This window comes from Lutjanus erythropterus, chromosome 19 (genome assembly GCF_056507025.1).
Source record: "Lutjanus erythropterus isolate fLutEry1 chromosome 19, fLutEry1.hap2, whole genome shotgun sequence".
Taxonomy (NCBI): Eukaryota; Metazoa; Chordata; class Actinopteri; order Lutjaniformes; family Lutjanidae; genus Lutjanus; species Lutjanus erythropterus.
The window spans coordinates 11,658,862-11,673,498 of record NC_139335.1 but is presented as its reverse complement, the minus strand read 5'-3'; the positions used below and the strand labels follow the sequence as shown (position 1 = coordinate 11,673,498).

At 43.5% G+C, this 14,637-nt stretch overlaps 1 protein-coding gene across 1 annotated transcript in view; it reads right to left on the bottom strand.

Annotated features, from left to right (window-relative positions):
* Positions 1 to 14,209, bottom strand: part of notch3 (notch receptor 3) — a 29,364-nt gene extending 15,155 nt beyond the window's left edge. The window contains exons 1-6 of the mRNA XM_084744737.1: positions 13,920 to 14,209; positions 12,772 to 12,844; positions 1,635 to 1,777; positions 1,198 to 1,533; positions 396 to 518; positions 70 to 303 (exon numbers count right to left, since the gene is read on the bottom strand). Coding sequence (XP_084600863.1) covers positions 70 to 303; positions 396 to 518; positions 1,198 to 1,533; positions 1,635 to 1,777; positions 12,772 to 12,844; positions 13,920 to 13,980 — 970 coding nt within the window. The 5' untranslated portion in view covers positions 13,981 to 14,209. The remainder of the gene's footprint in view (positions 1 to 69; positions 304 to 395; positions 519 to 1,197; positions 1,534 to 1,634; positions 1,778 to 12,771; positions 12,845 to 13,919) is intronic.
* Positions 14,210 to 14,637: the final 428 nt, after the last annotated feature.

Here is a 14,637-nt window from a genome sequence, read left to right as displayed (position 1 = left end):
TGCCACTTACTAACAATTTAGCAGCAAGGACTAAGAGTGGCTCAGAGGCCATGTGGCAATCCCACTTACCCGTCTTTCCAACTGGGCACTCGCAGAAGAAAGATGCTACACGGTCATGGCAGGTGGCACCATTGAAGCAAACAGCTATGGCACAGTCATCAATGTTCTCACTGCAGTCATCTCCAGTCCAACCATTAACACAAACACAGGTATGACCGCCGATGGTGTTGAAGCAAGTACCCCCATTATGGCATGCGTTTGGTTGCATGAGACACTCGTTGACATCCTCCGCACAGTATTGCCCTAAGTGGGGTTAGATGATACGTTGGCTCACAAAGACCCACCATGATATATATCCAGTATTTGTTTCAAATTTGATGTAAAAAGAGCTGTACCTGTCCACTCTGGTGGGCACTGGCAATTGTAGGTGTTGACTCCATCCACACATATTCCTCCATTCATACACTTGTGACCTGGACAGTCATCCACATTATTCTCACAGTTGTGTCCTTCAAACCCTGAGGCAGATGGAGAGAGAAAGAGTTATGATACACAGACACAGTAACACACACACGCACAGTTTATTAAACATTCAAGGGTCCCTGTGTCAGACACTAAGCATTACTAGTCATAACCTTGAGTCATATTTCCCACACTATAGGAGGTGTGGGGCAGTGTGGGCAGTAAAAAGGTTCAGAGGGTGTCTGGTTGTTTACATCTTCTCATGATGGTTCCCATACGATGCCCGCAACAGCCATGACTCCTGCCTGCCTGAGGTCCGCACTCCCTGCAGTGTTTGCTTGTTTTATAATCTCTCACAGTTTCAATGACTTCCTCTCTGGCAAGAGACATTTCCTGTCAGCTCCCCAGTGGGAAACCAGAAGGTCCATAAAGTAAATTCCTTCTGTTGTGAACAGAGCAGAGTGGCGTAGAGGGCCGGTGGGCTGCCTCTTCAACTCTCCCACCAACCCATCTCCCATCAGAAGCTATTAATAGCACACAGGAAGCTGACCTGGGACAGAGGAATAAATCCTACCAACAGCACTAACAGCTACGTCATTACGCTGGGAAAGTCTGTATGCCTGTAGCACTGTGCTGAGGGCCTGGGAAAAAAAGGTAAGGCTCCCATAGTGAGTCTTACTGTGTTTGTGTATGTGTGTGTGTGTGTTCTGTTACGCTGATCGAGAGCAATTCTACCTGGTAAGCAAGCACACTCGTAAGAATGGTCACTGGTCTGTCGACAAGTGCCGCCATTAAGGCACTGAGATGGGGCACAGGGAAGCGTGGACACCTCACATGTGCGCCCGCTGTATCCAGGTTGGCATTGGCAGCGGAAAGACCCATGGGTGTTAATGCAGAGGCCACCATTAAGGCACACGCCTGGCTTGCGGCACTCGTCAATGTCATTGCGGCAGTTCTTTCCCTGGAAGCCAGGTGGGCAGGAACAGTTGTAGTGGTTATTCCAATTGGCACAACGAGCCCCGTTGGCACAGGGACTTGTGGCACAGGCATCAATGAGGGAGCAGTCTTGGCCTGGAGATTAAATAGTGGATTGCATTCAGTTAAAATAGAACATTCAATCTCCCTTCTCAGATCTGATCTTTTCCAATGAAGACAAATGGTGAAAGATTTACCTCTGAACCCTCTCTGGCACACACAGGTGTATTGTGGGATACCATTGACCACCTCGCTCTTGCACGCTGCCCCATTCAGACACGGCGATCGATGACAAGGATCCAGGTGCTGACAGAGAGGACCAATGAACCCGGGGCGACATCTGGAATAAGAAATTCACACACACATACACATTAGCATGTCTTTGGCCTGCAGGTCAAAACAGTTCACAAGCTGACAAGCTAAGGTATTAAAGGCAGAGCTGTGACACTTAAACTCTATGGTAGCTCAATTCCCATCGTGTTCTGGGTTTGGCAATCAGGGCTCAATGACATCTTGGCGAGGCCTTCTGCCTGACTCATACCTTGGCATGAGTAATGCTTCTGGGCCCTGGAATAAATTTGTATTAACAAAACTGACCCCACAAGTACAAATCATGCAATACCTTGTTCATGGAATGAGACACAGATACACTAAATATAAAGATGGAGGGAGGCCATTTTTCTGTGTCTTATTGGCTTCATAAGACACAGCTGGAAAGCCTCAGTTTCTCCATGTCAGCTAACATTCCTCCACTGTTACAGTTTTTCCACACCTCAGCTCTTGTTTCTGTTCTCATATATGAAAAAGAACACACCCAGAAACAGCAGTTTGGAACATTAGAATTGCCAAAAAATACTGACATGAGAAAAATGAGGACTAAACACAGCATAGATGAAGTGAATAGGAGACGAAGCTGTGGTATTTGAATGAAACAAAATATCCCCTTTCCATCGACTGTATACATTAATGGAGTATCTACACGTTAGGCATTTTTTTCGCATTTGTCTCATGCGTATCTGACGTAATAGACATACTTTTATTTTAATAAACATCTACTCAGGCCACGTAACGGTTTGCATTTCACCTGCGCCATTTGTGTGTAACATAATGCAAGTCATATTTTTATGCTTCAAGTTTATTTTCTCACGTTTTACGCGCATAACTACAGTGACACAACTACAGTTATGTATGGGGCTCTCACCACAGCCAAAACACAGATTACCTCCTCTCAATACTGTGCCTGAATGTATCCTGTGCAGACAGAGGTGGAGGACTGAAGTTACCGCTCCAGCTCTGCATAGCAGGCTGTGTAGACATTGTGTAAGCCTGACCTTTACCTGCACCTCTAAGAAGTAGAGATAAACATATAAACAGGGCTTCCTGTAGCTTTCTGTAGAGGTCCTATGGGAGTGTAGACAAAGTTTGGACTTACTAAGGAGTCCAGTATGAGCTAGTAATTCTACACCCACAGTGGAGCCCCTGGCTGGGTAGAAGCCCCCTCTTCAAACAGGCTGTTTGATGCTGTTGACAGGGCAGTGACGGCTGGGTTTTGGCCCGCCCTGGGGCTCTGTCTTCTCTTTCATTGGAGAAGAACCCCTGGGCAGGATCAACAATGGGTTTTCTTCTCTTCCCTTTTACAGGAGCACCTCCACTAGACTAGTGTTAGTTCATCTTTTACTTTTCTGATGCGCTTTTCTGACCCCCCTCTAATAAACTATGACTAACAAAGACCAATAAATGTTGTGACTCTTGGCCCTGGCTTGACACCGAAGCCGCTCCAGGTAAGACTAAAGAGAAGGAACTGATTGGGGTCTGAATTTTCACTCAATTCTGTCTAACTTTTCTGCTCTGGTTTTTTTTGGCCTTTTTCCAGTTTGACAGTGAAATGGAAGAATCACAGAGAAGAGCATGCAGGAGCTTGGCACACAGACAAAGACACATGAATGTGTAACTACACAGAAACAGTGCAATAAAAAGTCTGTTGTTTTATAAAAATGAATAAACTATCTAAGCGTAACAACTATTAATGTTATTGGAAATGAAGATTGATGAAGACTACAATACAAGGTAAGCACTAAGGCACTGAGACTTGATCTGGAAGATAAAGCTGTACTGGTTGTGATGTTGAAAGGGAGCTGCACAGTTATTGCAGCTACTTTTCCATCTCCCAAAGCCCCCCTGAACGCCAGCTTGGCTTTCCTCCTAACAACCCCCTCCTCTCACGCGCTGAGAGGTCAGATGTCAGAGGTCTCCTGTCTAATTGTGATGATAATGTCAGTCAGGCTGCAGAGAGTGGGGTGGGGCTGCTCTGCGGGACAGAATGTCTTAGAAGGTGGAATTGGTGGAGAGAGCGACGAAGAGGAGGAGAGAGTAGTCTGGTCCAGAAAGAATGTCATGTCATATTTCCTGTAATCCCTCGTCCCTTGCTCTGAAAACACTGCACTCACTCCGAATGCACAATCCCTGTTGCCCTAGCAACCTCACAGACGAACAAGCAAGCCTGACACCCGACCAATCTCCCCTCCCCACCCCCCACCCTTGGTCCCCATGGCTATTTGTCATGGCTTGGCTAGGTTTATTTAGAGGCAAATTAACTATGTCTGGAATCTAGGGTGTCACTAAAAAATGAAACACAAACGTGGCACAAAGACGGCTTTAAAAGCACCGAGGAAGAAAGTTCATCATAGAGATGAAAAATACAACACAGACAGACAGTCATATTCCTCTGGAGCCAGTCTGCAATATGGACGTTTGACCGCTGATGAAAGCCAAAGAACTACAGTCTGAACAGGATGTTGTGACTCTCTGTGAACGGAGAATAACTTCCAAAGTGTCAAAGTGCATGTTGATGTTGCTCTACTAAAATATGCTAAAATATGTACTAATGAAGTAATGTGTCTCACGCTTTGAAAATAAAGTGCAGTGGTGTTTATCTGTGTGTTAGTTAATGTACATGCCTGCATGTGAGTGTGTGTGGGTGGGTGTGTGAGAATGACAATAGCAGTTATGTCTGATAAATTCATTGTCCTCTCTTACAAATGCACACTGAACTGAGCAGCCAAAACACACATTCTTTTGTCTAGACCTGACTCATTGCCAACATGCTACTCCCATAACACACAAATCAAGAGTGCTATCAGCGCAGAGACTGTGAGAGACATGCAACTTTGTCCTGGTGCACTTGAGAGTCTCCTTATCAGGCTCTTTTTACAACCTTTTGGATTCCACTGCCTCTGGGAAAAGTGCGACAGGAACTGTGCCTTTGCCTGATCCCGCCCCTATTTGTGGAGGATGTGGAGGGCAGGTGCAGGCTGCTGTTGTGCAATGGGCCTCTGAGTCATATTTAGTGAGTGCCGACTTCTGACCTTTGAGGAAGAGAGTGCAGCAGATGAGGAGGAGGTCTTTGAGTGCGGCAGAGGGATGGCCAGAGTGGGTAATCTCTCCGTGTCAACACATATGAGGACTTCTGCCAGCTGCAGCCCCGGCACCATGCATCTGTCCACATCTGTCAGTTCACCTCTGGGTGTCTGGCATGTACCTCTCCTGCCAGACTTTAAGCCAAAACAACTGGACCATTTTGCTCATGGGACCAACACACACACACACACACGCACGCTGGCCATTTAACACCACTCAAGAGATGTAGTCATCTTTCACAAACACATGCATTAATAGTTCCGCTTAACACATTTTCGAGACTGTTACACAAAGGCACCACTGCAACAAAGCAAACACATGCAACAATCAGTACACACCCAAACACAAAGAAAAGAAACTTACAACCAGCCTCAGCCTCTGAGGAAGAGTAGTATCGTGAAGCCATAAAAGAGAAGAAAAAATTAGAGGAAAGGAAGAAAGTGATTTCAATTGTGAAACATTTACTGAATAAGAGTTTGAAGTGTAAATGATCTCATGAGACATTTCTCTAATTAAAAATATGACATTCCAGCAGTGCATTTCTTAGTTGCATCAAGTATGACCAAAATGGTTTGATTTATGCAAGTAAGTGAATTCTGTCACCTATCCCTGTGTAACACAATGCCAGTTTTCCTGCTTTCTGGGTCACTGCAGGGTAACCTGAGCTCATCCTCTCCTATACAATAATAGCTACTCTGCCAGAGGTCAAAGGGTGGCTCACCTGTGAACAAAGAGGCTGTAATCTCTGACACGGTTCATACACACAGTCATGCTCCACAAAGCAACAAGTATAAAGGAGTCTTCCTGTCTCAGAGGGCATTTCCTAAGACATATGGAGAAGAAGAGGAGCAACAACAGAACTACATTCTTTTGACTTGGGGCAGGTTTTCAGCTTCTGTGTTGCATGACAGGAGCGAATCAACATGTTACAAATTCTTTGGAACATGAGGTTGCGTGAAAGAAATATTAATCGTTGGGGAAACTCTTACAACACTGTCTCTTTCTCTCAACACAGGCTTCTTTCCCTCACCCCCTCCTTCCACAAGCAGGCAGGAACCAGCTCCACTTCTTTATGTGAGTCCACACTGACACCACACTGCCAACAGGAGCCCATCCACATCCCCCCCTCCTTCAAACAGTCTCTTCTGCTCTGCTCTCCTCAGCTAGCTTGGCTCTCCCTTTCTCAGCAAAGAGCCAGATTGGGGGTTGGGGAGTGTTTTGTGGCCCAAATAAAAGAGCTAAAGTAGTCAGAACTCCTTTGTATGAAAGTGTTGGGGGGGAGCAGTGACCCAAACAGCTAGTCTTTCAGGCCTGGGCTTACACGGACCAACAGGCCTGGGCTGTAGCCTGGCAACAGTAACCCATGGTGAGAGAGAGCCGGACTGAGGAAAAGGGGGTGTTGGGAGACAAGGTTTCATAAGGACAGTTGGGGCACTTCAGAGGACTGATCCCCTGCATATGCAGGTAGCACTAAGCACTATATGAGACCAATTCAGTCTGGTAATTAAGTATGATCATGTCTAAAGGGATGCGTGTTTCACAGTTTAAAGTGCAAAGTTTGTTTCAACAATTGTGCTTAGACACACAATGGAGGTATTGAAATCTCCAGAGGGAGGTTTCCAGAGCACCCCTTGAGCCTGAATATTAAACATGAGAATATAAGAACATTTAACTTTCTCTTGAGGAAAAGCAGCAATGCATCTGACCAAAAAGCTAGAAAGGCTGTCAGTGCATTCGTTTCACCTCTGATAGCCCCTAAGCACTCAGATTTACATGTATAAGAATATAAATCCTGAAACCAATGAAGACTGCACATGTCTTCTGCTCTTTCTGTTAAGTTCTCATAAGTACCGCTATGTAAAGAGCCAGACAAGAGCTAAAAGTTCTAACACTTTTAGTTCATACACTATCTGAACAAATTTGCTTCAAGTGTCAACAGATTTTTGGACAAGTACTCCCTGACATTTTTCAAATAGCAACGCGTTTGCCCATAACCACATTGCATGAATCCGAGGGTCGAGGTCTTTCAAAGCATTCTCCACTGAACTCAACCACAAAAACCCCACCCAACCACCTAAACAGAACCAGATTTTGTTAAACTTTGAAACTGAAATTTAAAAGACCCTGTCCCCAACTTAACACAAAGGATGCCTTGAACTACAAAGCCTTGTACAATGTTTTGTCACTACACAGCCTTAACATTAGAAAACAAAAGTGACAAAAGATATCTTCTAATGGCCTACATTCCAATTCATTTCACAGCAAACATTTGCTGTACAAATAATGTAGTTAAATGGAACAACAACACCTAATAAAACAGTCCATTTTAATAATGCTGACAGAAACTGATTGATTGAGACCAGCACAAACTTTCACATGCTTATACTGCTGAAAGAATGAGATTTGTTTATGGTGCACTGGCAAAGGTTTTTGTGATAAGCTAAGGAAAATGCTAGGAAAACAACCAGAGAATGTTTGTTATCTGCTGCTATTATCCACTGCTGTCACCCGAAGACCTACTTCAGATGTTAAAGACGGATGTGGGTCAGTCATACCTACTGAAACAACTGAAACAAATGACAGTAATGCAGAAGTTATGTTTAATTTCCATGTGGCAGTGTGTTTCAGTTCCAAAACATTTGATAAATCTTAAATTAGGAAAAGATAAACATTGGCAAAGTGCTGTCTGGTTGTCTGTGGAAAGTGTGCTTAGTGGAAAAGTGAATGCTTTTTCCTGAATCATTTAATGATGGACCCATCCCTTCCTCTTCTAAAGGGGAGGGACAGACTAGGGAAATTTTGCTGGCGGACCTCAGTTATTTCAGTCAGGCCTGCCTGAATGTCTCCTCTGAAGTCATCATCTCCTGGATAAGAACAAACAGCCGTGGGATGAGATTTCAGAGGCAGGCTTATCCCTGCATAAGCATGTGGTTCAGACATACATAGATTCCAAAAAGAATACTAATACACAAGCACACTGGACTAGCCCTCTGTATATGTGTGACGTATGAGTTGGCACACAGATTTACTCAGATAAAGTTCAGAGTAAGAAAGGATGAGACAATTGTAGCTAAATGCGGCCATGTGGTGAGAGGGAGGGATGAAACAAAATGAGGTAAAAGATGAGAAAGTAGAGGAGCACAGAGATCCGGGGTGCACTGGGTAAGCTACTTAAGCTTCTGTGATAAGACAGGATGTGCGTAGAAGAGAGGTCAGAAGGCACCACTTCCTGTGACTGGGCCTGGGAACCACAGCTCCTAGTCTCCAGTCATGACCCAGAAAGGAGAAGGGACAACAAACCCAAATGTTGCTCCCCATGATGGTGTAACCTCTTGGTCAGATAGCACTCATCTCCTCATAAGACCACTGTCCTCCTAAGAAGTCATTTGAAACTACTGGGTCTGCAATGCATGTTTTCCTGCATAATGACACAACAATGGCTCCATCTGCCAGCGAGGATAGCTTGAGTGGTATGGGCTATATGCTGCCTCACAAAATTGCAAAGTAACTAATGACAAATCAAACAAGTCACTCCAAACATCCCATTTTGAATGAGACTGGCTGACAGTATTGTTAAAGACATTCCTGAAGGGGCTACCGGGGTGAATGGATGGGAGGTATGGACAATAACCTGAAAGCACCAGAGGGACAGGAGGAATCTTACTAAGCATTCCTTTCTAATCCACCGTAAAGATGCCAAAGAAAACACTAGCCCTGAGGTGCTCTGAACTAAGCTAACAATATAATCTGTCTCTTTGCTATGGTCTGTCAGTAAATATGTGCCTTGGCATATTTCCACTTCTTTGTGAATTGTGTTCCTTAAAAATGCATTTTCATCTTGTCTTGTTGAAGTAAATCAACTTGTATCTCCCATTTTGAAAAAGCTGTACCCCTGAGAAAAGTTTTTCTTCCTTCTCGGAAATAAGGAAAAAATGTTTGAGCCTTTTTTCTCAAACACATGTACAGTTCTTACTTTTGCTAGAGTCCTTCACAAAAGTGAAATAAAGTAGGTAGATGCAAACTTTCACCAGAGAAGCAGCACTTCACACTCATCTGGCAGTCTGTTCCCTATCAAAGTCAAAGATTTCCTCTTTTGTCATGTTGTAAGAGGCTGGGAGTTGCTACGGGGTCATAACAAAACACTCACAATTTATATGCTAACTCTGCTACTGAGGCCAAGGGCAAAGCATTAATAACATAAAGAGGACCACTGTATCCATCCATGGGCCTCACACAGTGAAGAAGCCCATTTATTTCCATTCAGTTTGGAGGATCTGAGAGGAAAGAGCGGGTCGTAATCTGCGATCTGCCACTGTGTTGAGAGATGGAGGCAGAGGATGAGCCGCCGGAGCTGGGACAACACGCAGAGAAAGAAAGAGCGGACCTACTTGCCGCTGCACTGTGAGAGAGGCAACATGTGCTAGAGGGACTGCGAGCTACCGGCTTCATTCCTCCACGAGCTTGTCTCTCACAGTATGGGGGCGGCTGACTGCTCAATGGCAGCACCTGGCCCTATGCTTCCCCTTTGTCAAGATCTGACTTCACTGGATTACCATCACAACATCCACCAGCTGTCCTCTACGCAGCCCCCCCACCCATGCCCCCCAACTCCCTCCCTCCTTCCCAGCCTCCCTCTACCCATTCCCTACCCCCAGTCCGCTTCCCTCCAGCTGGATCCTCTCTGAATGACACCCTCTCAATCTGCCTAATTATCTCTCCTTCGGCCACGCCACTGTGGCCCTCTCTAGGCAGGACATACTGCTCACAGGGAGGAGCTGGTGGGCCAAAGGCTCTTCAACTGGACTTCCTGACTGTTCACCTAAAAGGCTGCACTCTCTGTGACACCATCAACCTTTCACTGTCAAGTTCAAAACTCTGGGCCTCGGTCAGATCATAGAAAGATAACTCAATATGTATCAAGGAGAATGTTGTGTCAGGAAATGTAACTAAAACCTAATATTACAAGATGGGTTTGAAACTACGCCATGTTGAGCTGTGCTATTTAGAACTTGTTTATTATCAGGAAAGGGTGGTTTGCAGAGCTGGTGTTTCTGAGCAACTTGAGCTCTGGAGTACACAAGAATTACAAAATTTCACCTTCGTGGTGTGCTTATCTGCAGCCCTCAAACAAATCAATGCCGATGCCACACATGTATGAAGTGCTGCCATGTCAATAAGATTCACCTTCATCAAACTCATTTTACCTTTCTTAATTAAACCACTCTCACACAAACCAATGCAATGCTATGGATCCTGAGATCAACACTAGCTAACTTGCTTCAGACTGGATTTTCCTGTCCAATCACCTATAACAGTGATCTCAGACTTTGATGACAGGTCACCATAATGTTTGTATGCTGGAATTTTAATTTGGCAGATGCATGTGCAGACGGTTCTGTGTGACTTTTTTTTTATCACTAGGAATAAGGAATGCAATAACTAATTTTACATCATGCTCAACCATATGACTAGCAGTTGCAGCTAATATCTATTGCAAGTTAGTTTAGGTAAGGTTGGGAATGTGGAGCCAAGTTTGAATATTCAGCCTATTCAGACTAAAGGCATTAACCAATTTCTTCTGGGTCACTGAAACAAGTGCAATGGGCATCAGAGAGTTTGTTAATTTAAACAGTTTACTTAAGTTTACTACTGTAATCCCCTATCAACAACTCTGGCCTGTAATCTTTACCAAGTCACCTGAGGAGGAAGTCAGCACACTCAGAGACACATTAAATAACTAACAAGGTGAGAACAAAGAGAGAACCTTGAGATTTCTTCCATATTAAAGCTATAGTGTGGTATCATAGATATGTTTGCCAACAAGACAGGGGAGACATTGGTATCTGGGACAGTAACAATGGTGGCTGCCAATGCACACAGTATTTCAGTCACTTGAGAAGCTACTCGCTCTTGTAAGAAAAATTAAATAACACGGTGGTTGGACAGCTAAGAACAGACAAACATTCTGTACACAGAACAATGTGTAGAGTTCTGATCAACAGTGGTGATTTCAAGCAAGGTTGTTTTCTTCTGGTTCTCCAAATTCCTTTCAAATGCCAAAACACGACTCTCTATCTGCATTTTGTTTCTGACGTTCTACTCTGTAGTGGCCTCACTTCGCTGTGGCCTTTCTTCTTTCCCTCTCTATGCCCTGTTCTGATGGTGCAATGTTACAGGCAGGTATCTGGTAGAAGAAAGGATCTTTTCTGCTGTTTTGGATCTCCTGTTTCTGTGGGCTCCCAGGGGAAGGGGTGGGGTGGCTCCACCACTCACCTCTGTCTAGGACTGGTCTGACCACTCTCATGTGGCCATGCTCCACTGCTCTGCCCTGCTATAGGACTCTTTCTACACTGTGTGCTATGACATTTGATGTCCCCTTCCATTAGAAATCCTTTCCCTTTGCTCTTTAAGTGCTTAATTTTCTTGGCGCTGAACCAGCATAGTGATCACACGTGACCAGCTCCTACACTCCTAACATATGTACACATACATGTCCACGGCACAAAGGACTAAAGGAGCACAATGGATGAATGAATGGTGTCTTTCAAAAGAAAACAGAGGCCCTGTGATGAGATGGCTTTAAATATGAAGATTTTTGTATCCACCAGGATAAGCATTGAGAGTGCTGTGTTCATTTTCACTAGGAGAAGGACAAACTATCTTTGTGTGGTGTTGAAAATAAATGATTTGCTCAGAAAATTATGTTAGATATGCTGAAAAAAGGATCTGGCTGCATAAAATTACACATTTACTCGCTTAATGACTCTCACCCCTCTTGGTTCCAGCTAATGATTAAAAAAATGTGGGTGGTAGTTCTTGTTGCACATCAAGTCTTGTTACACATTGGCTAGTGTGTAATGGCTACTATTGGCAGAATAATCACTTAACTATACATATATATATATATATATATATATATATATATATATATATATATAACTATATAATCGCCTAAGTTTGAAATATATGTATGGGAAAATATTTGGTTGACTATTATCTTGTAAAAGGTGCATTCATGGCTCAACTTTGACCCCTGCAGTGTTGTAAACTGCAAATAACTCCAATAAAATAATAAATTGACTGTTTTGGAGGGAAGCAGCTGGCAGCCAAGGAGTTTTTGTTCTATCAATGACTGTATCTCCCCCATCTGAAACACTCAGGCATGTTTCCTAAGCCAAAGGTTTTTTAAGAGGACAAATGACCCTGGGGCAACACACTGTAGGCTATTTAACCTGACCATTGTGATAGATTCCCACACAACCCCCCTCACCAATTTGAAAAACAAAAGCCTTATCACTGTCAAGAGATGTGAGATCTCAGAAATGCCCAAAGCACGCAGGAAACAAAGGCAATTCTTCAAAAAAAAAAAAGTTCTTTAAAGCCTTGAAATGAACCCTGAGTAAAAATAAACTTTACATGATGGAAAAATATCACATATTGAAAATCACAGAGGGAAAAAATTACTCCTGCTATGTGCAGTACAATGCTGTGATTTATGTCTGACAAAGCTCTTGAACAGGTGCAGGAGATGAGTGTGGTAACCAAACATGTTGAGGCTGGTTGATGCTTGCCTGTGCAGGCCTAATCAATTTATCCAATCTTTCACCACTTCAGTGTTAATAATGTAAAATAACAGGATACAAACAGGACATATTCACTTCGTTTTTTCAGACTTTTTCAGAGTAGCAACAGTTTAGAAAGTAATCACTGCCCTGAATCTCTGAAGATCCAACTGACAAATAATAGCCTGTAAAAGCCAATTTACACACAAGGCCTTCACTTTTGGTTTGCATGCCTTTGAAAAACTGAGAGTATGAAGGACTGAGGCAGGATAAAACTCAGACTGGATGCTTTGCTGAAAGGAAACTCAGGCCCACATGTCTTATCCTGGTACATCTTCACAAATGTTCCACTTACATGCATCGAGAGGGTGAATCTAAGCATGTCCCTCCATTTTCACAAGGTCTGTATTTATCCACACAACGGAACCCTGTGGAAAATTGAGAAATTAGTTAGAGAACCACACATTACTTGATGTCATCCACTTAAACCTTAAGATGAGCATGTAATCATTCAAGCAATAAATGCCAGCAAAACTATAAATAATGTCCCAGTGAAATAGTATGATCATTAGAAACTCCCATAGACGCTCAAATTGATGCAACCCCTTTAAATTCACTGCAGCAGGTTTCAAGCTCGTCTTTAGGCAGCAGGCCTTTGCCACTTGTAGCATCTTGTAGACACACCCGCATGTCTGTAGATAACTGTGTCAAAAGCAGATAAACGTTTGTGTTTTCTTGATGGAGATAAATGCTGACATAATGAGATTGTTTCTGCTTGGAAACGAGTCTGTCTGGGAAACATTAATTTATCAGATCTGTCATTGCTCAACCGCTCCGAGGGAAACGATATTCAGTTCAGTTTAAAAGGTCTTTGTTCAGAGGAGGTGGGGGTAACTTCGGCTCATCACTCCCTGCTTCAGCTTAAACAAATCGTCGCCCTACCCCCATATACAATAAATAAACATTTTTTTTAAAGTTATTCTGCTAGACATCATTGCACAAGCCCATGCTCCTCAGTCAAACTTTTAAAGAGCAGCTGATTTTTTTTATTCAGCGCTCACACAGTCTGGTCCCATCAGACTTCAACATCAGAAAACCAATCACTGCAGAAAGAGATGCAATCTTTAAAAATATCAGCAGTCTGAGCTTTGTGCACAAAAATGAGCGTGCGTATCTGTGAGTGTGTTATTTTGACACGTGATGCGTGTAACCGTATCTGTTACCATTATCTGTTAGGGCTCAATTATTCTGAAGGGCTTTGGAAAACTGTGTAGATAATCCGTTAATGTTTGTAACTCAAACTACGAATAAGATGCTAAATAAAAGAAGCAATAAGTAAAAAATAGCTTTGCATGTATTAGTGCTAATTGGTAGTCTAGATAGTCAGGGATAGTCCCAAATTAATTTGGAACCGTACGGAGGACGGGATGTCCAGACATGTCCAGTCTACTTATAGATGTATGCCACAAATATTGATCGTTAAAGTTAATTAATCAGACTTACCTTCACAAATATTCATAAACAATAAAAATGACAAAATAATCCATGGAATATTCCCTTCCATTTCGGTGGAAAAGTTTCCAGCGTTTCAGGTTGGTCTTTTAGTAGAAATACATCCTTTATTAAGTTCACATAAAAATAAAGGTTCCAAACTCGATGGGGGTGTTTTCATAAAGTCAGCCGGAAAGCGCAGCGTTACTTCCCAATTCCGTATTATCCTCCGTCCGCAGCTCGGCCACGGCTGCTGTGATTCTCCGTTAGCCTCCAGAAACTTTTGAAAAAGTTTTCCTTCCCGATCCCGAGCGTCTGCTAGCCTGCTACTCCGCCTCCTCTCCCTCTCCCTCTCTCGCCCTCTCTCTCTCCCTCTCTCTCCCGCTCACCCCCCACACGAGACTCTCTGTGCGCAGAGCTTCCCAGCGCTGGACTGGGCTCTTCAGGGACTTTTACGCACCGACACCACCACTACCACACACGCGCGTGTACACACACACACGCACACGCACAACAAAAACGGAATAGATTAATTTCTTTCACTCCCTAATTGAGAGAATAGAGGCAGGGAAATGCTCCAATACAGTTTAGGAAGTCATGTCATGCGGTTCTAGACCAAATCTGCCCAGAGAAATGGGTACTGTTCTGGAACACGAATTGAAAAGCTGCTTTAATCATAACAAAATTGTACATTTAACAAAAAACCGCATCTCTCAGTTCAGTTTAGTTC